The 23,886-nt window shown below is 51.7% G+C and overlaps 3 protein-coding genes across 3 annotated transcripts; 1 reads left to right on the forward strand and 2 right to left on the reverse strand.

Moving 5' to 3' along the window:
• Positions 1-1,136: 1,136 nt before the first annotated feature.
• Positions 1,137-2,864, reverse strand: ColSpa_04581 (uncharacterized protein; the record flags this gene model as incomplete). The annotated part of the gene is made up of 1 exon (XM_049270793.1): positions 1,137-2,864. One exon carries the CDS (start codon positions 2,862-2,864, stop codon positions 1,137-1,139), a length of 1,728 nt encoding a protein of 575 aa, XP_049126750.1.
• Positions 2,865-12,130: 9,266 nt separating this feature from the next.
• Positions 12,131-14,186, reverse strand: ColSpa_04582 (putative ATP-citrate synthase subunit 2; the record flags this gene model as incomplete). The annotated part of the gene is made up of 2 exons (XM_049270794.1): positions 12,131-13,669; positions 13,719-14,186. 2 exons carry the CDS (start codon positions 14,184-14,186, stop codon positions 12,131-12,133), a joined length of 2,007 nt encoding a protein of 668 aa, XP_049126751.1.
• Positions 14,187-19,967: 5,781 nt separating this feature from the next.
• ColSpa_04583 (putative ATP-dependent helicase) lies at positions 19,968-21,871 on the forward strand (the record flags this gene model as incomplete). Its single annotated transcript, XM_049270795.1, has 2 exons — positions 19,968-20,408; positions 20,843-21,871. The coding sequence occupies 2 exons, from the start codon at positions 19,968-19,970 to the stop codon at positions 21,869-21,871; spliced, it is 1,470 nt and encodes a 489-aa protein (XP_049126752.1).
• Positions 21,872-23,886: the final 2,015 nt, after the last annotated feature.

The raw sequence follows: 23,886 nt of genomic DNA on the forward strand, positions 1-23,886 counted from the left end.
TTAAAGACTTTAAACCCTTTAATATTTATAAAATTAATTAAATTAACATTATAAATTAACCTTTTAGCTTTAATAAATATAAATAAAAAGCTATTATTAAAATAAACAATAATAAAAACATTTTAAGAAACTATTCTCTTTTAACTACACTACTTCCTTTAAATAATAATAAAAATATATACACTAATAAGTATACTATTAATTACTCTAATATAACTAATAAAATATTTACCTAGTTTTTTATTACCTTTAATTTCTCTTAAGACTTCAGCTTCTCTATAAAAAATAATATATACCTTATAAAGCTTTACAAAATATAATAAAACTTCATTTTAGACTAAAAATATAATTAATTAACTAATATAAAAAAAGTAAATAATAGCCTATTAACTAAAATTACTACTATAAAATAAAATAAATAAATAAATAAGTACTTTTTACTTAATAAAGAAGTTTTAAAATAACTATAAAAATATATTATTTATAAGTTATTTTAATAATACTTAAAATTACTATTTACTAAAATAAAAAAAGTATAAAAAATAGTAATTTAAACTAAAAAAAAGCTTTTAATATATTTAATATATAATTATAGTATTACTATTATTAATAACTTTTTTCTTATCTTTATTTTTATTAGCTTAATATCTTATTATAATAATACTAAATATAATTACTATAATAAAATAATTAAATTTTATAATAAATTATTTATAATAATTAATTATAATAATAAGTAATAAAAAAGTAATTTTTAAAGTATAATAATAACTATAATAATATTAATATAAGTTTTAAATATAATAAGAATTTATATAAAAAAATAAAAAATAACTAATAATTTATACTATATAAAATCTCTTTTTATTAAAGTATATAGCAAATATATAATAATATAAAATTCTATAATCTAGAACTATAATCATAATATACCCTCTTATTTTAGGCCTAATACAACACAATTTAAGTTTAAAGGGTACTTATAGCTAGTGTTATTACACATTTAAAATTCTTATTACACATTTCAGTTCTTACCGCAGTCATCGATCACGCCCTAAATCCAGTCTTTCCGAACCGTGTTGACTGCCTAGATCTACTGTCGCCGGCAAGTACACAGTCGTTATTTACTTAGATTATCAGGCTAGATGATATTCCGTAAGCTCCATCTCATCATTTCGAACCGCTCTTACCACCCAGTTCCCAGTTTCAGGGTTCATCGCCGCTCTCCATTTCTTGTCCTTTACATCCGACCTTGCCATGCCCCTTTTCCATATCTTACCGTCAAACCCTTTCTCCTGACGTATCTTCGAAGCGATGCCAAGAAGCTCACTCTTGTCAAGGATTGCAGCCAGTGACAGCAACCCCTGAGGCTCCTCAGTCAGGATGGATGGGGTGCCTTGAAGACGGAAGAACACAAAACCGACGGAGCACAACGCAATGGCCAAGAACGTGATGATAACATAAGCGACCCAAGAAATAACGAAGAGGCGCGTTGTAGGGACGAAGGCCGTTCCGGTAGCAGTCTCAAGGTCCGGGAGTGGGTCAAAACCGTGAATCGCAACTGCGTTCAAGTAAATGGCTGTAAAGACTTTTGGGATCGCCTCCATCAGCGCGTCTGATCCCAATCGATTTGAAGGCTGCGCTCGCTGCGTATAGTACAGTATCAAATTGCCCATATCTGATGTAGACCACTTTGCCTGTGGGTTGAAGGTCACTGGCCCAAGAATTCCTTGTTCGAAGACCCTCCACAACTTCGGGCGGCTGGTATCCGGCTCACTTGTTTCAACGAATGAGGCGACGGTTGGAACATCCTTTGATGGCGAGACTCTCAGGGTCCCTGCAACTTGGCGGTATCCGGTTGCACAAGAGATAACGCTGATGTCATCAATGTTATTGGGCGCCGAATCAGAATACTTGGCGGCTGTGAAAACCAGACGACTGTAATATGCCTGGGCAGAGCAGTCGAAATCCACAGTCGTTTTAAGGTATATCTCCTGCGTCTTGACGACTGTAAAGCTCTGCTTGAAGTCGCAACCTCTGTCGTTCCCGGATACTTCGACCGAGTCCCCACTAGATGTGATGGCGTAATCCTTGACTAGCTCGCAGTTGAGGTAACCTGAATATGCTGTCGTATTTGCCGCCATGTCTGACTTATTGGCTAGTAGAGGATCAACGACAAACGGGCGAAACGCGCGTTCTTTGTCTGTCCAGGGGATGCTGTTGCCCCCGTAAAGCAGTGTCGCCGATACCGTGTCCAAAACAGGCCGCCAGTCCAGAGTGGCGTTGATGTTGTCGATGTTGTAGGCCTTGTTGTAAGTGATCGGAGCTGGCTCAGACAATGTCACGCCTTGTGCTACGAACAAACGTGCAGCGAGGGGTGCAATCAAGTAGGTCAGAAATAGGGAAAGCATAGTCATCGAGCCGACGGTGAAATGGGACTTTTGAAAGGCTCCCCACCAGCGCCAGACGGTGGCGACAACGCGGTAGTCCAGAAGGATCGACTTCCTGGCTTCCGCGCCGCCATCCTTGCGCAGCTCGACGTACGGCTGTCGCTCTGCAAGCGATGCGGATATCCACGCCCAGTACGCGCCGAAAAGAGAAAATACAAAACTAGGGAGGGAAGTCCAGAGTACACCCAGGTTCCAAATGAGGCTGACGATATCAGAGTTTTGACCTGTGGAGGCGATGCTGTCTGTTGAGACTGTGACGAAGCCGTTCTTCTGAGATGATGCAATGGTTAAAGCGATGATGGTGATGGCAAGGGAGACGTCGAAGACGGCGAATGTTAGGAGGTATGGCCATCGTAGACAGCGGGCTAGCCAGCCGTAGGGACGTGAGGGAGACTCCTGACTCTTGCCCGACATGGTTAATTAGTAGCAAGCAAAGTTGTCGTCCTCAGTGGATCGAAAAATGATGAGAGATTCAAGACATGCTCAGGTCGAAATCCTCGGACAGATATTATCTACCTGACTGGAAGCGTTTAAGCCAGAGCAATACTAGAAAACGGAACTTGCTGAGACCTGTTTGGCTAGCTGCCTCGATTCCAGCCTGCAAGGCGTACTTTGGCGTCACGCGAGCAATGTCGTTGGAGTACTTGGAGACTTAAGCCTCAGCTGAATATTTGGCTCAAGCCACGCTGGACGTAGACTGGCCCATCGTTCTGCTTAGATCACTATGACCCTGAATTATCGTTGTTGGCTTGGCGACCGCGTCAAGCCACATCCGCCTAGAGCAGCCTCAATACGGACTTTGTAAGTGGAACTGCGCCTTGCTAGGCATAGTTGCCGACGCCGTGGTCCACCTTTTGAGCTCAGCCCTGGCTCACATCAGGTTCCGTTGACTTGCATTTAAGATCAAGGAGTGTAGGCTTGTTGAAAGTGAAAAATGAGAGCAGCAACATCAAACAAAATGCACTCTTCTCTGCGACTTATTGCTACCCTCGCCGCTCTTTTGCGTGTTTGCCACGGAGCAAATTTTACTCCACCAGACTGCGTCGGTGACATCAAAGAGTTCCCTAACTGCGAGAAAGCCGATGCCATCGCTAGAAAGTGCAGTAATCTCTCAAAGCAAGAAACCATCAAGTGCTTCTGCACGCAAGAGCTTTTGAATGCCTACGTAGGGTAAGCATATTAAGTATCGTTATAAGTTTCGATGACGTTGACTAACTATCCCAGATGCAAAGGCGAATTCAGGCAATGCGTTCTGGGTAATTCATTCGACAGCGCTTCTGATGACCAGATCGCACAATGGCAAGATGCGTGCGGGCCTTATCTACCGGCCGATATCACGACGCCAATTGCTCCCACCGCAACGAGGACGTTGGACGAGGACAAGTGCAAAGCTGCTGCTGAGAGCTGCGCCCAGCTGAGCCAGTCCATTACTTCGTGTTCTTCTGCATATACCAAACCGGCGGAGCTCACAAGCTGTCGGTGCCAGGAGTCGCTTGTTTCTCTTGCCTCGGCGTGCGATCTTGATGGCCGGCAGACCTGTCTCGGAGTAGCGTTGACGACGACGAACATTTGGGAATTTCGAAACTGCGAAGTTGCTACTAGCGTTTTGCAGACTGCAAAGGTATTTCTTGTAACACTAGTTTCAAATACTCAAATACAAAAAAACTAATTGTTGAATAGGACACAGGTCACATCACGAAGGCGGCAGTCGCTTCTACCGCAAAAAACACGGCTTCTACTACTTTGACTTTTGGGTTGAGCTCTACTGCTACGACGACTAAATCTAGTAAGGCGGCGTTTGCATACCACAACATAAGCTGGAGTGCTATTGCTATACTCTTTCTAACATTTATTTATTTGTTGTTTCGTTAAAGCAAGCCCCTAATATGCTAAGTATTCGATATTTGATAATGCCGGCGCTTTCATTAAATAGTTATAACTAGTCTATATTCTCTACTTTACATCCAGTTCCGTTCTTTTCAATTAGATCACAGCGCTTCTGGAACAGACCTAGTCACGCCTTCGTACAACGTCAGTTTTGCAGTTCCAATAACCCGATTGTATGGGCCTCTTGATTCTGATTAGGTGAAAAAGTAGAAGCTGAGATGGGCGGCCTTCACAAATCGCAAGGTCAGAGAGAGACTGACAGCAGGGGAACGGTGTCACGGCGCCGTGGTCTCGTTGTATTATGTTACGCTGTATGAACATTCAACCGCCAAGCCCACACCGTTTACACACAAGCTGTGCGGTAAACCTACTCTTTGGAGAAACAATGTTGAAAATCTCGCAAGGCTGACGTCTCTGATAGAGGCAAACATCATTGCCTTGGAAAAATGATTCGGTACACAAATTATGACTTGCTGGTAACTTCAGGAAGCAAGTGCCATTTTCCGATCGTAGGACTAGCTCCGATGTTGTGGATACCCTTGTACGCGTGTTACCGCAAGAGGATTCTCGAGCATCGATTCCGTAGTGAACGACTTTGAGTTCACAGCCACGATTCTTCTCAGCAAGTTGCGCTTTGAAGTGCAACATACGCCACTAGTCACGCTGAGGTTCTGGTATCGGTTGGTAAGCTGCTCCATCGTCGCTAATTGTTCGAGGTTTCCATGGAAAGACACAGTGCGCATGCCATCATGCTGCCAGTGTGTTCAAGAATACAAAGCAAAGTTCATCGTCTCAACGCACCCTGGCCACCCACGACTCCCACCCTGCACGTCTTCGTGCCATAACATGCAGTCAACCAAGGACGATAATCACTAAGGACGTATTTCATCGATTTGTCTTCCTCTTGTAAAAAAAAAACTGCTTTTACCCGAGTTCATCGGTCATTACGAGCGCTGTTGAAAAACGAAACAGGGTCATCAACTACTGTTTGGGCCCCTTATTGTGCCCGGCATAGTCATGGGTTATGAACTGTCTGCGTGCGCGAGAATACTACCAACCCTACGTTAGTCGATTCCAGTCCGTTCGTATAGAAGTTCGGATAGCTTGAGCCGGTAATGTGTAGGCTTTCAGTCAAGCAAACATACACGTTGCTTTAGCCGCTAGCTGGGACGAGTGTCATCCGTTCGTCATCAGTTAGTTTTGTCTTTCTTCCAAGTAGTCCTTCTCCTGCGTGTGGGTCCTGACCATGTTGGATCGTAACGTCTAGCAATCGTGAGAGAGACTAGTACACCTTAGGCTTCTAGAGCAGTACTAGAGCAGGGCAACGATACGACACAAACATGGATCAAAACTCCGCGTTACCATTGTTCCTACCTAAGTGACCTTGCAAGTCAGAAAAAAGTTAGGAATATTTTCCCATGTATATTTTGATCAATAAACTGATTTCGAAAGCCCCCACCAGTTTCAAATCCTCCTATAAATCCCACTATACGAAGTCTTCATACACTGCCTTCTTTCTAAGTTTCACTTCAGGGCATCTTGTTCCACTTCATCCTGATCCTGAATGCTAAGTACTCGCGCGTCCCTGTATAGTTATACACCCACGGTAGCTGAGACCTTCTCTTTGTTGCTTGATGTCCTCCTATAAAAGCACCCTACCTGGTGGTATCTAGGACGAAGCCAACAGACGAAAAGGTACTCAGGACAACTGGCATAGCCAGCACAATTGCAGATGCTAGATCGTCGATGAAGACCATCACCAGACACGTACCTGCTGTCGTTGCTGCAAAGATCCAGGCCACATGCCTTCGTCCGAAACTTGTGTGCCACAACAAGCTAATTGTGTTGATCCAGAAGAACACCTGGAGACAGACAAGTTGGGCGATTTGATATTCGCATGACGGGTTATGTGTTAAGAATTTCGAACGATGGGGGGGTGGGCTTCGCCAGTCTGTCGGGTCGCAAAGCTGTATACTAAAGGTCAGAATGAAGACGAAGGGAATCGGAGACCTGTTTGCTCTTACGGGAAACTTGGTCGCCCGCATCTCCAACCCTGTCGGAACAAAGTTCCTAGCGGTGATTAAGATACCGAATGCCATGAACCATGCAAGGACGATTTGGGAAAATGCAGATGTTCTCTCCAGCGAGAACGAAAATCGTCTTCTGGGCTCGCCATTCTGGATAGTCTCCCCACTCTCTTGGTGACAGGCTTTGCGATGACACTGTAATGAGCTCTTTTCCATCGGCAGCTGAGCGAGATCCCCACTTGGTAACAAATGTGTAATGCTTTTATACATGACAAGCCTGACCGGCGGATTGATAGAATAGGGATTTTGTCGGTTTGGGAACTGTGCTGCAGGTGTTGGTAGAATCGTATGAGTGCGAAATCCGCAATCGTGTTGTACGTCCGATATGAGAGGCAATGGGATGGGCGAGGGTTGGCGGATGAGAGAATTGAGATTTGGGGGGTTGTTCCGACCCCTCACGGGTTGGTGCAAGGGATCATAGTGAATCCGTTGGACGCCTCACTCGGGCTGCCATAATTGACCATAAACAGACTGAGTAGTCTTGCCTAGAGAAAGTGCAATTATGCCTTGCTCGTTTCCAATTCGCCCATCAAGCCTCTGGGGGCGTCCAAGCAGAGGATGAATACGCAATGATGCATCGTTGTGAGACAAGGCATCTACGCCCTTGAGGGATTTTACACTTACTTACCTGGCGAACCATGGCAAACCATGGCGAACCATGAACTTGTAGCCGGCTCGACTGATATTCAAATGGAGAACCAAACTGGACTGAATCCCCGCCTGCTGCCAAACACCTGTCCGCAATCATTCACGTCTCTTTACAGATTCTCACTTGCTAATCAACATCCTCCTCTTTCCCCCACATGTTGTTCTGCTGTACCATAAAACTAAGCAAGACGCATTGCAAGCCACTCATCCACCTAGAACTACTTCGTCCTCCCTGTTAACGTATACACACTTAACTGGACCTCACGATTCATTATCGGAGATCCATCTCTGCAGATCAATGCCTTTGAGCACTGGCGAAATTGTCTTTGACCTAAAGACGGTTATCGCTTTTGTTACTCTTACTTTCGCAACACAAGAAGAAAGACATCCGTGGACTTTGACGGCCTCTTTCATGTAGGTTGCCATCGGGGCGTACTCAAACGCGCGACTATACTAATTCATTAATCCAACCAGCTGCCTCTTGCTCTGGATTTCAATCGCTACAGGGCTTTTTTTCTACTACCGCGTCTTTCTGCTCAGGTACCACGTGTTCAAAGCACAGAAATCGTCTTACCACGAACGAGATCTAATTCTACATGTGTAGACAACGCTTCTGGAGCGCCGTCTCAGTTATCTTACCGACTCTTATCTGGGCTGTATTCGTCTATACGCAAAACATCAGCATCGGCCTGGCCTTCCACTTCCTCCCCATCTGCATCGAAGTCGGCTTCATCTCCCTTGCGTTTTCCTATAAGGAAGAACCTACACAGCCAGTTGACGATGGCGACAGCCGGTCTGCAGCAGGGTTCAACACCTCAGCTCGAAAATTCTCCTTGGGGGCAGGAGTGTACGTGCCGTCATAAAATAGAAAAGACCCACTGTCCGCCTAACCGAAGTCGGGCACGAGGGCCAATATATACCTCTCCTGCTTCTCGTAAGGACTTTTCTCGTGGTCCAAGCCTGAAAAGTGGGAAGCTTTGGAGCCCCGATGACGATCCACCATTCTCACGTCGCTGCGACACTCGCAATGCTCTTCGCTCTTCTGAGCCATGCATGTTATTCGAAGGCAACGAGGAGGTGATGATCAGGCAGCCCGAGATGCGTCCCATCAGCCAGGAGCAGCTAGTTGCCGAAGTCAAAGGTATCTATGCAGGTCTTGTTATAGTCGAGAGCAAGTGTATCGAAGTCGATAATGCTCAAAGCTCTACCAAGCACACATGCCCTAAACTCGACAACGAGCAGTCGCAGGCTCTCATTGCCGTACACGGAACTTTGCTACATGAGCATCACGATTTTTTCTTGGCATCGCAACATCCTTCTGCTAGTCCGGCCCTTCGTCGTTCGGCAAGCAAGTTGATACCATTTTTAACATCAGAATGGCCATTAGAGACGATGATCTCGAAGTTCCTGAGGTGTGGACGTCAGTGAGTCGACACTGGTATTCCAAAGCAAGCGACAAGGCGCCCACAACTGGCCGTCTCTACCATCACTTGGAGATTTTGGCACGCCCGAGTGCACTACAGGAATTGTCTCGATTCACGAAATTTCTTGGTGCTCTCCCACCTTTTCTCTCTGATCGAGAGTCCATCATGACTCTGCTCGAGCCGCAATTACTGTCTCATACTAATCGACCTCCGGAAGTTAACGCCGCGTTTAGAAGAGCTCATGAGATTATTTTCAATTATCAGCATGAAAATAGATCTATGCCGAAGTCTATCGACAACCTAGAGAACCACCTCAATCGATCCACCCGTCGTTGGATGGAATGGGGTGGCTACTCCATTGCAGATGCGTTAGACGTAGCGTATCTGGAATCAGAAGGTTATATACCCGAGAACGACACCAACAGTGTGTGGTCTCACCAACAAGACGCCAACGCCTTAAATTTCGAGAGGCAAAGAGACATTGGTCTTAGCCAGTGCCGGAAAGGCAAGATGGACAACGACGTGCTCATAGCTTGGCCAGAAGCAACTCTTTTGAAAACGTTCACGCTATCCGTGTCGGACGTCCTTGGGTACTTTGGTCAAGGGCATAGCGGCACTAGCTTTGATTCTCCACGTCCCGACGTCCAAGGCAGGTTTCCTATGCTACCAGAAGAACCCGCTTCCCAAAACCTCTTATGGAGAGGGAATTTTTTCTCAGAGAAGTGGCACACTTTGCCCCAGCGTCTTGGCAGAGCTCTTGGCTATTTGGAACACATTAGACAAGTCATGTGGTCAGCCCACGACACACTGCCTGAGGATTTCACTGCCCAAGGTTTCTTGTGGACGGAGAATCCGTCTCCCGACGAATTGTTTACGCTGCACACTATCGACACCGAGAAACTGTATCCTGATGACTCTGGCTCTCAGGCACGTCAACCGGGCTCCTCATCTTCTGCCACCGGGAGAGGTCCTCTGGATCTGAACGTCAAAACCAGGGTGGCTGCGGCAAAGCGACGAGCACACCCGAAGGGAGATACAAACGGCCCGCTGCCCCTGCTCTCTCTGCCTCGACAACGGGCCTGGCGAAAGACACTTGACAAATTTTGTCAATCGTCTGCGAAGAGAGGGGCTTTTAGTCAGCAATTTCTCATTTGACATCGTAGCCAGGCATCGATGTCACTGCCTCCGAGGAAGTGAGGTTTTAAAACTAGCAAGGCATAAAGCAAAGAGTCCGTACCTTTCCTTTCCATGTAATATCGCCGTCTCCTCCGACGTGCGAATCACCATTGGCGGCTATTTGGCCCTGCTACCCAAGACTTGGGAATACTGTTAACGTATAAGGAGTTTTCTAATCAAACCGTATCTGGAGGCGCATGTAACAAGAAGTTTAATTGACTGCTGCGAAGTCTTGTTAAAAATTAAAAATTGAATCGCGGTCTTGCGAGACGATTTATCTCTCAAACTAAGAGAGAACCTTACGCCAAGACATCCACCTTATCCATCCCATTCACGCCGTAAACGACCTTCCGCGAAACCCCCTCAACAATGTTGAAGATATGCATCAGGCGCAGTCTACCCTGATACTCATGTTCCCTACCCTTGGTCCAGGGGCCGATGAACGTCTTGAACTTTTGGCAGAACACGTAGTCGAAGCTGGTCTGGGCAGACGCCCAGACCTCATGCTATAGGCCCGGATACAGATTGCAGCCCATTCCTTTCAGTATCCTAACAAAGGTCTGGCTCGACTCGTAGGCAGCGTACTGTAGCGTGTAAGTATTATTGTCTGAGTAGCACCTGGTGCTTATGTTCTGAAACTCGGCCCATCCCCTCGGGTTAAATAAAGTTGCTAGTAGGTTATCGGTATCTCAAGAACGTTCACTGCTCTATCCATCTTCTACTAGGAATCCTTCAATAAGTCAAAAGAGAACAGAACCCATTTAATTTCTTTGGACTCCTGCAAGAGACTCGATACAAGTAGGTATGCTTGGCAGGCAGACATATACTTCAAGATAGGGAGCTCATCTTGAGAACTGTGGGCTGTTTGAGGGGACGAATCTGGCCCAAGCGTTGCCCAACTTGCTCATGAGGACCGCGGATGTGTTCAAGTATGCAAAACACAACCCATCACGGCGAAGCCCCCTTGCCATTCAGCGACTACCGCCCACACATAGCCGTGCCACGATACGCAGAGACTTCGGCGCGTGCGTACAACTACTGGAATATGCAGCCGATCCAGAATGGAGACCGGGAAGGACGCCATCTCATCATTTTGTTATTCTCTTTGTGAGATGAGTGCTCTTATCTGAGCCAATCGGTCATCACAAGCGGTGGTGGAAACCAGAGACAAAGTCCTCGACTGCTGCCTCCGTCCCCACAGTGTCCTGCGAAGGCGTTGCCTGCTTATGCGAGAAGACTGACTTCTGCAGTGCGGACTAATCTCTACAAAGCACTCCGTACTGATCTGATGAAAACGGTTGAATGATACTAGGTGCCAGCTGACTGTTTCATCTCGTCAAGACAAAGCCGATTCTCTTTGCTCTAGATGCTACGTGCTCCAAGTTCAGCTGCCCAGTTGCGAAAGCGACAATCTACCCGACTGCTCCTCGAGCCAACATGCCCTATAGCCCTGCCAGTACGACTCCCTATCTGCGCCCGAGCACTCCCCTAGGAAAGACATGCCTTGACATAGGCACAGCTCCTTACTGACCCGATGGCCGTGTCTCCCAAACAACAGAGCGCAGGTCCACCCCGCCTTCCTTCGGCAAACCGAATCTCTTGGCTCCAACTTCACCATTGGCCAAAGAAGCACAGCACCCCTAATCACCCCCAAAACCCAACATGTCTCGCGAGTTTACCGGCGGCATCCCCCTCTTGCGCAAAGAGCAGGCCCCTGGCACGGGAGGAACCATGAACTCTCCTGCACTCCACTCCATGCTGACCCGATGACCATTTCCGGGAAAAGAGCAGCCGGGACAACGACAAGAGGATGCGCTTCGGAGTCGTCACCCGAGACTGCCAGAGCGTCGCTTTCGCGCTGATGTCGACCAAAGTGCCTTTGGTTCTTGGTGAGAAACCTCTGTTCCCCATGCTTCCCAAGGACGCCTGAGCCGCGGAAAGAAACATCGTCATAAGAGTTCAGAGTTTGTTTTCATTCTTTTTTTTATTAATCATGTTCCCAATGCGGACCTACCATCCATCACCTCAAGCCCGGCGAATCGGCCAACCTTACTCAATTAGCTATTGATCGATTTAAGCTTATTGCAGGAACCCATCCGAAAGGGCTTGCAGCGGCCCGCTTTCCCGCTCTGGAAGAACAGCCGCGGCTAAGAAGCGCAGACGCGCCGTTAGTGTCTCATCTATTTGGACGGCGGGTGTCGATGCATTCTTTCAGGAACGCGCCGTGAAGCCACCACAGGGTATCATCAGTGACATCACCGACAATGTTGGGACGACAGACGGGCAAAACCATTAGTATATCCCGGAGGGACTACGCAGCACTACACGTATATAGCTTGTCGTACAAGACGCCATTTAGCACACCCTCATCCCTCGCATGACGTTAAAATCATTTACTCCATTTCTATAGCCACATCCCGTGGCAAGCCGTAACCTTCCGCCGCTAACCGTTATCCCCTTACATCTGAACCTCCACTCTGCCCTCGGCGCCTGGCGGGCCGGAGCCAAGCTGGGGGAGGATGTAGGTAATGTCGTCCCACGGGTGACGGTACAGACCAGTGCGCAGTCTCTTCTGGTCGAGGTAGTGGGCAATGAGACCGATGGAACGGCCGAGGACGAACAGACCGTTGAGGACACCCATCTTGAGGTAGTCCTCGGCCTCTTCAGAGGAGAAGGCGCCGCAGTTGCGCATGAGGTCAACAAAGCAGACAGCGATGCAGCCGTCGACGTTGAGGATAAGGTTATCCTTCTTGGAGGTGGTGACAGTCTCGACGGCCAGGGCGTAGTCGAGCAGCTTGTGGCTGGGGAACTTGGCCTTGACGTACTCCTTGACGAGCTCGACACGGAGATCGGGGTTGTTGCGGGACTTGACACGGTGGCCAATACCGGGGATGAGCTTGTTCGCCTTGCGCATGTTGTCGACGAACTCACGGGGGCTCAGACCCTTGTCGAAGGCCTTGGTGAACTCCTCGGCGGCGCCGTCAAGGGCACCACCAAAGCGGGAACCAATGGTCAACAGACCAGCGACGAGCGAGGAGATAAGGTCCTTGCCGGCACGGGTGGTGATGATGGTGTTCATGGCACCGGACACGGCGGGACCGTGGTCAGCGGTGAGCATGAGAACCATCTCGAGGAACTTGGAGGCGTAGGGGGGCAGGCGGCGACGGAACCACAGCAGAGACATGACACCGCCAATGCCGATCTCTTCCTTGAAAACGTCCGAGATGGGCATACCAGCGTACAGGAGCTCCTGGCCACGGTCGTCGGAAATGGTGGAGATGAAGGCAGCGGGCTTACGGATGAGACCGAGCTCCTGGGCCCACGAGTAGTCGATGGGGATCTTGGGAACGACGGGCTCAGGCTGGGGCTTGATGGTGCCGTTCTTGACGAGGCTGTCGTAGAGAGCCTTGAGGACCTGGGGCATGTCCTCAAAGGTGTCGGGGACGTAGAAGCCGGCCTCCTTCATCTTCTCGTTCTTGGTCTTGGCCGTCTCCAGGGTGGAGTTGGCGAAAGCACCGGCGTGACCGAACTGGACCTCAGTCTTGAACATGCTGGCGCAGGTACCAATAGCCCAGGCGACGATGGGCTTGGTGATGACACCGTCCTCGACGGCCTTGATGACCTTGTACTCCTCAACACCACCAACCTCACCGAGCAGGACGAGAATCTTGCAGTCGGGGTCGGCCTGGTATCTGAGCAAGTGGTCGATGAAGGTGGTTCCGGGGTATCTGTCACCGCCAATGGCGACACCCTCGTAGACACCGTCGGTGTTGTTGGCGATGATGTTGTTGAGCTCGTTGGACATACCTCCGGACTTGGAGACGTAACCGACGGAGCCCTTGCGGTAAAGCTTGGAGGCAACGATGTTGTCCATCATACCACCGGTGTTACCGATCTTGAAGCAGCCAGGCTTGATACCACCAACAGTGGCAGGGCCAATGATGGTGATGCCCTTCTGCTGAGCCTTGTGGGCGATCTCACGAGCACGCTGGATCGTCTGTCAGTGGACTGCGGGGATGATTGGAGGGGTAACAGGCGGGACTCACGCGCTCAGGGACACCCTCAGCAATGATGGCAATGGTCTTGATCTGAGGGAACTCCATCAGCTCCATGGTGGAGCTGTAGACACTTCGGGAAGAGGCGAAGTTGACAACGACGTCAACGTCGGGGTGCTTGGCAATGGCCTTGGGGACCTCCTGGTAGACGGGAAGGAGGGTCTCGCTGGTTCCCCAGTACATCTTGCTGACGAACTGGCCACCGAAAGTGTAGATGATGCCGGCAACGGAGGGGGTCTTGCGCTTGCAGATGAAGTCGAAGTCCAGCATGCCCTGGACGGCGCGGGGCTGCAGACCGTAGACGAAGCATCTGGTCTTGTCGTTGAACAGAGCGTGTTCGGGGAGGGGGCTCAAAGGACGGCTGGGAGCAGAGAAGCGTGTGATGTTGTCGTTGGCAGACAGGCCGCTGGCTGCCTTGGCGCCATTGGCACCGTTAGCGGGGGTGGTGGCCGAAGGCATTGTGAAGAAAGTCGAGCTTCGTCGGCGAGGAGGATCTCAACAAGGCAAGAAGAAAAAGTCTGGCGAGGGATAGCAAGGTCAGCAAGCTTGTCGAAGCAGACAATGAGTACGCCAGAAGCAACAGAATAGATGTCTGCCCGCGAAGAGGAAAGTGTCCAAGTAAGGATTGAGAGGTTGAAAGGTGGAGGAGGAGTAGTAGGAGGAGGAAGTTTGGTGGAAAACAAACGAGTCGGAATTGTGGTGGGGAGGAGGTGAGATTTCAGGAGGGACTCGGAGAACGACGTTCGCAGGAAGCTGGAATCGTTGGATCTGCGAGGCTACTGCTCATCGGCAGCTGGGGACACCACCAGACATTAAGTGGACCTTGTAGTTGGCGTAGCCCCAGCTCCTTGGGGATACTTTTTTTTCTTGGACGTGCAGGCGGGTGTGGAAGTGGACGGTGGTGTGTGCGAAATCTGTACGGAGGTGGGAAGATTGGCGGCGGTGGAGGGGCAGGATTGACACGACAGGGGTGTGGTGTGGTGGGTAGGATTCGGGGAATGCCATCTGACTACTAGTGTACTGACCTGGCAGCGTTGTTGCTGTTTTGGGGGGTATGGGAAAGCAGCGACGCACGACGGCAAAGTCCAGCTTCTTCTTACTTTTGTCGACCTGACGGAGGGTTTCGTTCGTGACGATGGAGCGTGGGGGGAAGACAGGCTGGCGAGAGAGGAAAAAGAAGGAGGGAGGAAAAAAAGAGAGTCGAGGGTGCGAGGGTCGGAGAAGAAGAATGGAGGTCGACGTCGTAAGTAGTTGAGGAGGGTGTGGGATGGGAAAGGTATCTTTTTCTCTCTCTCTCGCTTTCTTTCTTCTCCAGCGGGAATCGGCAAGGGAGGGAGAGGGGACAGACAGTGGGAACGAACGGTGTGCGGTGCGTCTTGCGTCTGCGTGTGCGGATTGTGTGAGGTGATGGTGAGCAGGGATGATATTGTTGGCGTCCCAAGTATCTGAGGGAGGATGTAGGTGACAAGCAGAAAAAAAAAAAAGTCGGGTTCGAGTCGGAGTCGAGGTCGAGGCCCGGCCCAAGCACACACTGCTGCGTCGTCCAATTCCACGCCGGAAAAAAAAGAAGGTCCAATCCCAATCCCAATCCCCAAGAATGTCTGGTCGCCAACAATGCCAAACAATGCTTTGCAGCGGCAGGAACAGGGCGGGCAGAATTGGTGGACCGGCGACTGACACCGACAGACAAGACAGACAGGCCCCCGTTGGCGGCAATGGGGTGGTTTGTGGTGGTGGTGGTGCGGTTTGGCTTTCTCGGTGGTGAGTGAATGCCTGGGCAAGAAGGGTCGGAATCCGTAGGTACGGGCGATCGGGAGTACGGTCGGCGCTGCGACAGGTCAAGCCCGGCGAATTTCTGGCGACGCAGTGACACACACTAACACATACGCACTCTCTTCCCCCTCCGAAGCAAAGTCGGTGGTTTATTGGGAAGGGAGACTTTTGGGTGGTGTGGGAATGGAGGGGGATGGGGAATGGAGACATCCGTCATGCGACGGCCGAAAGAGTTGGGGAAGTTCAGGGCCAATGGGGCGCTGCGATTGGCCATGTTTTCGTTGAAGTGTTGAATGTCCAGCGGGCAGGGAAGGGGAAGTCAAGGGAAAAGGGAGGTGCGATTGGGATGGGATGGGACGGACAACGACGGGCAGGGCAGCGCACGCCAGGCGAGCGAGCGAGCGAGCGGAGGGGGCCACAACGGCAAGGTACCGGCTGGGTGTTGGACCCTTGGGCCCCGCTTGTATTCTGGCGGACCGCAACGTACTTTACACCACTACGATGCGCCGTACTGACCATGTAATACCTAGTACGCCGCCGGGCCCACGATTCGCACCCACCCGCACCACGGACTCGAACCGGGCACCGAGACAGACTTGCACAGGGCGTCCGGTACGGCACCTTGGGCAGCGCGAGAGAGTGCCTAGTCCAATTTTGGAGCTTGGGTCTAGTCCAGGGCCAGGGCTAGGTCCAGCTTGGGAGCTACTCAGCTACTCAGCACTTGACAGAAAGCATGAGCATGAGCCACGGGGAGGGGCAAGGTAGCGCCCATCATTGCTGAGCATGTACCGGTACCTGGCCTGCCCGCAATGGTGCCCGCACCCGAATGGGCTGCGTACCTGCACAAGCCCTGACTCTTACCTCACTCTCAATATTTTCCACCCCCACTAGGCATATGCTGCTGGGAGAGCCAGACAGTGAGAGAGAGAGCGAGAGTGAGGGTGAGAGACGGAGGTGGGATGGGATAGTGAGAATCAAGTGAGAGGAGAGCTCCAACAAAAGCTGCACCCGATCTCCGACACACACACACACACACACACACACACACACACATCACCAGTCCTTGCCCGGGACTGGATTGGCGGCACCGCCTGTGGCTCGAGACTTTCTCGAGGATTGCCCATTCGAGACTGCCCATTGAAACACAGAGAGACGACGGGCGCTGTCCGCCCGCCGGTCACCGCAATCTTCGGGTGTCACTCCCCGCCCCGACCAGTCCAAGTTGAGACCAACCCGCGCGCTGGCGCTTGACCGCAACAATAGTCGGGAGGCGCGTGCCAGGCCAGCCATGGCGAACCTTAGACCGCCCTGGCTTTGTCGCAACTCGGCCTGCGCTTGCCGCATGGTACTGCAGGCCACGACAACGACTATTTTTTCGGTTTGACCGCATCTCTGATCTCTCGTCCTGCCCAATGGCCTCGGACTGGATTGTCAGGGAGGATCGGCATGCGCCAGCTTGGCCGCCGTAATCAATTTGAACACGCCGCAGTCGCACATCCTCGACACACGCCCGACGCCAATCCATCGTCTTATGCTCTCAGCTGTGTTGTGTTGGGTGGGGGCAAGGCGGTCACTAGAACAGCCTCCTTCCCCGTACCGCGCTGCATTCGATTGAGGTGAGGTGGTATCCGTCAGTCAGCTAGCGAGGTATTTTGAGCGTGTGCGTTGTGTGCGCTGTGTGTGTGCAAGTACGGATACATGGATGGCTAGCCACTTGGGATGATGCGTCAGACGACGCAAGAGGGCAGAAGAAGCAGCGAATCGATACCCGCTCCCGGGATCGGAAACAAGGGGAGCGAGAGAGAAAGAGAGAGAGAGAGAAAGGAAGGGGGGAAACGCAGTGGAACAATGCGGCGATAGTCGTAACTGCGAAGCGCAACGAAGAAACAACGGCCGAAACCAACGACGGCGGAGACGAGGCCTGTTGCTCGAGAACTCGAGGACTTGGAGAGACGACGGGCATACTGTCACCCATGCTCTCGCATGCCCCGAAACCCGGCCTGCCGCATCCACCGCCGGTTTTCGGTCCTCCCCCATGGTCACTCCGCCGACCACCGGGCATTGCGCACCCTCGCTCGAGAGGAACGAGGGATCACCACATACCCACACACGCACTTTCACACAGAGCCGTATCATGAATAGTTCCGCCGTGGCTTCGGGGGGGGGGCCTTTTGAGAGTGGCATGGCATACGAGGGTGAGGCTTTGAGGCCCTTTTGGTCGTCCGGAATGCGCAATCCATGCCACCCCCATTCTCAGGGCGAACAAACGCTCTCTCCACAGCCAGCCGTGCTGAGCGAGGGGTCGAAGTCCCGTCTGACTGTGCAGTTGGACGTCTCACTTGAGATTGATGATGACTGTGCTTTGGACCATCCCAATTCCCATTTCCAGCGCCATGGCTAAGCGTCAACCAATGCCCGGCTCCTGGACTGATACCGATTGGGATCTGGCATCCGGGGCACCGTCCGTTGTCCCACGACAAGATTGAGAAACGTCCGAAGTCAGTGTCATCCCGCGACTCTCGAATCCCCCCTTCGGGACTTGGTTTACCGGAAACCAATCCCCGCGCTAGACGCCGCCGGTGCAAAAGCAATGGTTCCAGCAGCAAGACTAACCCGTCGTCTGCCTGATCTCGATCGGACAAGAGATAGGAACAGACCCAACCCACGGAAATTAAGGTAGGGAATCATCTGGAAGCAGAGGAAATTGGAGCGAGTGTGATGCACGGCGGCAGCAACAGTCGCAGTTACCGCTGCCGCACGGCATCGCACCGCGCCCGCAATGCCCGCATGCTCCATCTTTTTTCCCTGCCAGTGTCTCCCGTTAGTTAGGCTATTCCGCCCAAGAGTCTCCCCCCCTCCATCCATGGATGTCAATGTCCCAGACAGGTCGAGGTCGGAGGGCTTTGCGGTTCTCGGCGGACATTCTGGCGCGCTGGCGTCGCATCGATCCGGAGAGGAAGAAAGACTGGTCCAACACTTTGCTGGCCGTAAAAATGCCACCGCCCTACCGGGAATCCCATATCTCAAGAGAGTGTGTGTCTGCCCATTTCTCCAAGTCTCGCCCTCCCCAGAAAGAGTGAGTCGAGTGAGTGACTTTGCCAAAGGTACGAGGTCCACTTAAACCTCTCAACAACCAGTGCCTGTCTCTTTCTCCCCCCAGACAATTTTTTTTTCCCTCTGTTGCCATCCATTGCTGGCTTGCCCCCCTCTCTTCCTTCCCATTTCATCCTCACGCGATAACTTCGACGTGCAGCCAGAGACGAAGCAGGTAAGTGGTCCAGGTAGAGGTACTTACCCCTCCCTTTTCCTCCCAGAACTCTTCCCAAGTGCTGTGTGTTCCTTTGCTTTTTTTTTCCCTTCTTCCCCTTTGATGTCCGTATGCGGTGTGTGTTTGCTGGCGGTTGTCGTCGAGGGGCACACCAGCTTCGCAAGCATCGACCATGCAATGCCATCCCACCCAACTCTCTCCCATCCCCAAGAAAAAAAAATACACCGGTCCCCAAAAATACAAACCCCAGCCCCCCTGCACCCTCCAAGAAGAAGGAAAGAGCTTCAGGATTCCCACAGGCTGCCCTACTGCACGTACCGTTTCTCACACACGCCCCAAAACTTTTTGGCGTGGTCCCTTAGCTCCCTCAAGGTGAATCCACCGGTTTCCGAGCACTCACCCCCCCGGTCGGTACCTGAAAGCGCTTCGTTGCCCCACGATGTACCTCACGTCCCCTTGGCTTCTTTCCCACCGCACCCCTCCCAACTCCCACCTCCCACTCCCACTCCCCCTCCTCGCTCTCCCAGCAACAAATAATCCCTGAGAGCTTCGACAAGTCCAAAATTTTGTGAAAGGCTGACAATCTTCTCCCTCCCGCAAGCTCGCTCTTCCCACTCCAATTCCTCCCCTCGATCCATACTTCTCCTTCAACGTCGCCGCTTCTTTCTTCCCTCTCACACCGCTCGACTTTGACTCCGACTCCGACCTCGACTCGACTCGATTCCTGACATTCACTTGATTTCAGGATCCTCATCACCCTCGTCCCCAGACTTCGACTTCGTTGCCTGGTAGCTCTTTTGCTCGATCGCCCTCTCTCGGTATGTCGTCTCCCCAGTCTCCTGCTTGCCTGCTTGCTCCCCAAACTCGACTGTCACCGTCCTGCCCCCCATCCCAGCCAGTTTCCCAGCTAGGCCCCTCTCACTCCCTCTCTCTCTCTATCCTCCCGAGCCCGACTCGAGCACGTTGTGTGTGTTCCGCTTGCGGGTGACACTTGCCCCCCTCAGAGCTCCTGCCTCTGGGCCAGCTTCAATCCTGCAGCTGACGGCAGCGATCCCTTTCGACTCTGGCGGTCAAACAAATACGCATCGTTTTCCCAAAGCCACCTGCTGACAACTTCGTTCCCTGATTTCAGGCCCAAATAAAGCAAAGAAAAGAACACCAAAGAAAACTCTCCTCTTTCTTACCTCAACACCGCCAGAATGTCCGCCAAGTCCATCCTCGAGGCCGACGGCAAGGCCATCCTCAACTACCACCTCACCCGCGCTCCCGTCATCAAGCCCACTCCTCTCCCCACCCCCACCAAGCACAACCCTCCTCCCAGGCTGTGCTCGCTGCACTTCCCCGAGGATGCCAACGTCGAGGATGTCCTCAACCAGGCCGAGGTCACCTACCCCTGGGTTCTCCAGCCCGGCACCAAGTTCGTTGCCAAGCCCGATCAACTGATCAAGCGCCGTGGTAAGAGCGGTCTCCTGGCCCTCAACAAGACCTGGGCCGAGGCCCGCGCCTGGATCGCCGAGCGTGCTGGCAAGGAGGTCAAGGTCGAGACCACCACCGGTGTTCTGCGCCAGTTCCTCGTCGAGCCCTTCGTTCCTCACCCCCAAGACACCGAGTACTACATCAACATCATGTCCGTCAGAGATGTAAGTTGCCGCAAGTTTCCTGAGTTGTCGTCGTGGTCGTCCTTGGCGCAAGGCGGGTCGTGGTTCTCCAATTCGCTGGCGGGGCAGTTCATCGATGAGTCGTGCGTGAATATCACACACGCAACACACTGCGAAGTGAGACTCATCGATGGTTGAAAGTGAGAAAACAGGATGCAAGCTTCATTTGGCATCCGTGGAAGGAATTTGCACTCTTTATGGCATTTCCTATCAATGGGTCAAATAAGTGGATTCCTGCCACTGGACTGCCTTTTCCGGTATTTTCTCCCGAGCCGGACGAACGGATGCCACGAGACGAGGCCTGTGGCCCGTCCACCCATGCCCTCTGCAGAAGTTCCATATGCACACGGCAACCATTATGCCTCATATCAAAACCTAATCTGGGAAACGTTGATGCTAATCATGAATGATGATAGGGCGACTGGATCCTCTTCACCCACGAGGGTGGTGTTGATGTCGGTGATGTCGATGCCAAGGCTGAGAAGCTCTTGATCCCCGTCGACCTCTCACAATACCCTTCCAACGACGAGATCGCCGCGACTCTGTTGAAGAAGGTCCCCAAGGGTGTTCACAACGTTCTGGTTGACTTCATCAGCCGGTTGTACGCAGTCTACGTCGAGTGCCAGTTCACCTACCTCGAGATCAACCCCCTCGTTGTTATCCCCAACGCGGATGCCACCTCCGCCTCCGTGCACTTCCTGGATCTTGCTGCCAAGCTCGACCAGACTGCTGACTTCGAGTGCGGTGTCAAGTGGGCCATTGCCCGCTCTCCCGCCGCTCTTGGTCTGACCAACGTTGCCGCTTCCAACGGCGAAAAGGTCAACATTGACGCCGGCCCGCCGATGGAGTTCCCCGCTCCCTTCGGTCGTGAGCTCACCAAGGAGGAGGCCTACATCGCCGACCTTGACGCCAAGACCGGTGCCTCTCTCAAGCTTACCGTCCTCAACCCCAACGGCCGCATCTGGACTCTGGTCGCCGGTGGTGGTGCTTCCGTCGTCTACGCCGATGCCATTGCCTCTTCTGGCTTCGCCGACGAGCTCGCCAACTACGGTGAGTACTCTGGTGCTCCCACCGAGTCCCAGACCTACCACTACGCCCGCACCGTCCTCGACCTGATGCTCCGCGCTCCCTTGAACGAACAGGGCAAGGTCCTCTTCATCGGTGGTGGTATTGCCAACTTCACCAACGTTGCCAGCACATTCAAGGGTGTCATTCGCGCCCTCCGCGACTACGCCAAGCAGCTCAACGAGCACAACGTCCAGATCTGGGTTCGTCGTGCCGGCCCCAACTACCAGGAGGGTCTCAAGAACATGAAGGCCGCCACCCAAGAACTTGGCCTGAACGCCAAGATCTTCGGCCCCGAGATGCACGTCTCCGGCATCGTGCCCCTGGCCCTCGTTCCCGGTAGGTGGGAGGCCAGCGGTGCTGAGGAGTTCAGAGGTTAAATGGTTGAAATGAAATGAAATCTGCGGTGGACGCGGAGAGGCTAGTCGGGTATCATGGGTTAGACGAAGGGAAGTTTTGCCTGGTGCTTGAGACGGCATCTTGCCCACTTTCTTGTACGCTTGCAAGTTAACGGTGTTTATGACGGCTGGTGCACAATGCTCTTGACGGGAAGGTCGAGGGCCGGGTCCTTGTATCGTATGTATGGAGGGCATGGTCGACGATCAGACGAGCAAATAATTAGACGCTCTGTAATGTGATCTTGACTTGAGGTTCAATGCTTGTGTGTTTGATGCCATGCTGTTTGTGTTGCGTTCCTGTTGAACTTCGTCGTAGTCATCGCTTCACACCAAGCCACTTGGTATACAACTGCTTCTACGAACACTGCTGAGGGTCTAGTCAGTTTATGGGCGCACATCCACCAAAGCGCTAGGCATGAGGACCTCCCGGGTCTGGGGTAATCCCGGATGCCCGCAGACTACTGATCGTCTGGTTCCATATCTAATGTTTAATTGGGAGTATTGGAGTGACTTCCTGCCTGACCAACTGGCAGTTAACAGGTCGAACGGTCGATCGATGGCCGCCGTCATCTCTCCTAGGAGGCTTCCCAGCGAACAAGCACGAGCAACAAGACGAGGAAAAACACTGGCGCCCTCTGAGTTGACGGGCGGTTGGTTCTCCGGGTCGAAACGAGCATCTGCTTCCTAGTAACTCCGGATATCAAAGACGGTAAACCGTTGGGATGTAAAGGGTTCGACAACTTTGCCGCGTGATTCATGGGCCGAGACAAGGGCGCATTGTGGTTTGGCACAGCTGGGATGGGAGCAGACATGGATTTTGTACAGAGAGGTATGGGCTGGCGTCGAGACTTTGCCGGCTTTTGCCGGCTCTTGAAAGATCGTTGGGCTGGCCCAAGGTGGAAACTGGGAGATGTTATGCTGCTTGTTGAAATCGGTACCGCCATGCGTCTTTGATATAGTACAAAACACGGTTGAGGAGTTGGCACGGGTGGTAGCCAAGCAACAACCTACCACCAGAGCCGGGTTATGGTCTGATGATGATTATACGGCGAAATTTTCAACTCAAGCTTTCTCTACTCCTCGCCGTCAACCTACGTCCCTGTGGGTCCTCGCAGCTTGCAAAGAAGACGAGCGAAGGTAGACTGGCAAGCCACTCGATTCCCTTGTACTGTTTCTCTCGCCCAGAACGGTTGGTTCTTCAGTATAGACAGCTGTGATACGGCGCGCTGAACTTATCTTGCTGTATCAGTGGGTTTTGAGTAGGTACGGACGAAATAGCCGGCATCCGTACGTTACGTTTGTGCAAAGAATATCGGTTCTTCCAAGATAGGAACTCCATGAACACTGGCATACAAGGCGTGTAGACTTTGTCAGGGTCGGTGGCCTCGGTCAAGGTAAGCGAAGCAGCTGCTGGTGTGTGTGTTGAAGCCAGCACCAAGCCTTGTGTAGGTATATTTCGGTATGTCGAGCATTACCATGGCCTGTAGTCGCTATGCTGACCATCGTCAGAAGCGCACTGCTAGAAACCACAGCGATATTCTTCTTTGGGCTCATGTTTTCGCACCTGCTCGCCAGCCATTCGTTCCCAGGCAAATACCCGCAACCCGCAAGGCTATCATGGATGATATACTGGCGCGCAAGACTGAACCTGTTGTTGTGTTGTTGCTGGTTCAGGATCACACACCAGCCCTCAGTCGCCATACCAACACAGACGACAGTCATTGTTGACAGCTTGGCTGCTCTGCGCCTGGAGTTAACATGGACCTGGCGTGTACGGCTCTGTACGTACGCTCGTCCCAGGCGAGGTTGAACGGGTTAACAAATCACTAGGATATAGCAGTCGGTGGCGGCCACGAACGTTGTCTAATGATTTCTGGCATCCTTTTGCCCTAGTTGATGCTCGCCCACTCTCTAAAAATCAAGTCGACCGCGATTGTCGAAGCTATGCTACAAAGGGCTGGCTACTGGTGCTTGAGGATACGGCGCTGATGGAAATC

The sequence above is a fragment of the Colletotrichum spaethianum genome (assembly GCF_022836535.1).
Source record: "Colletotrichum spaethianum MAFF 239500 DNA, contig10, whole genome shotgun sequence".
Lineage (NCBI taxonomy): Eukaryota > Fungi > Ascomycota > Sordariomycetes > Glomerellales > Glomerellaceae > Colletotrichum > Colletotrichum spaethianum.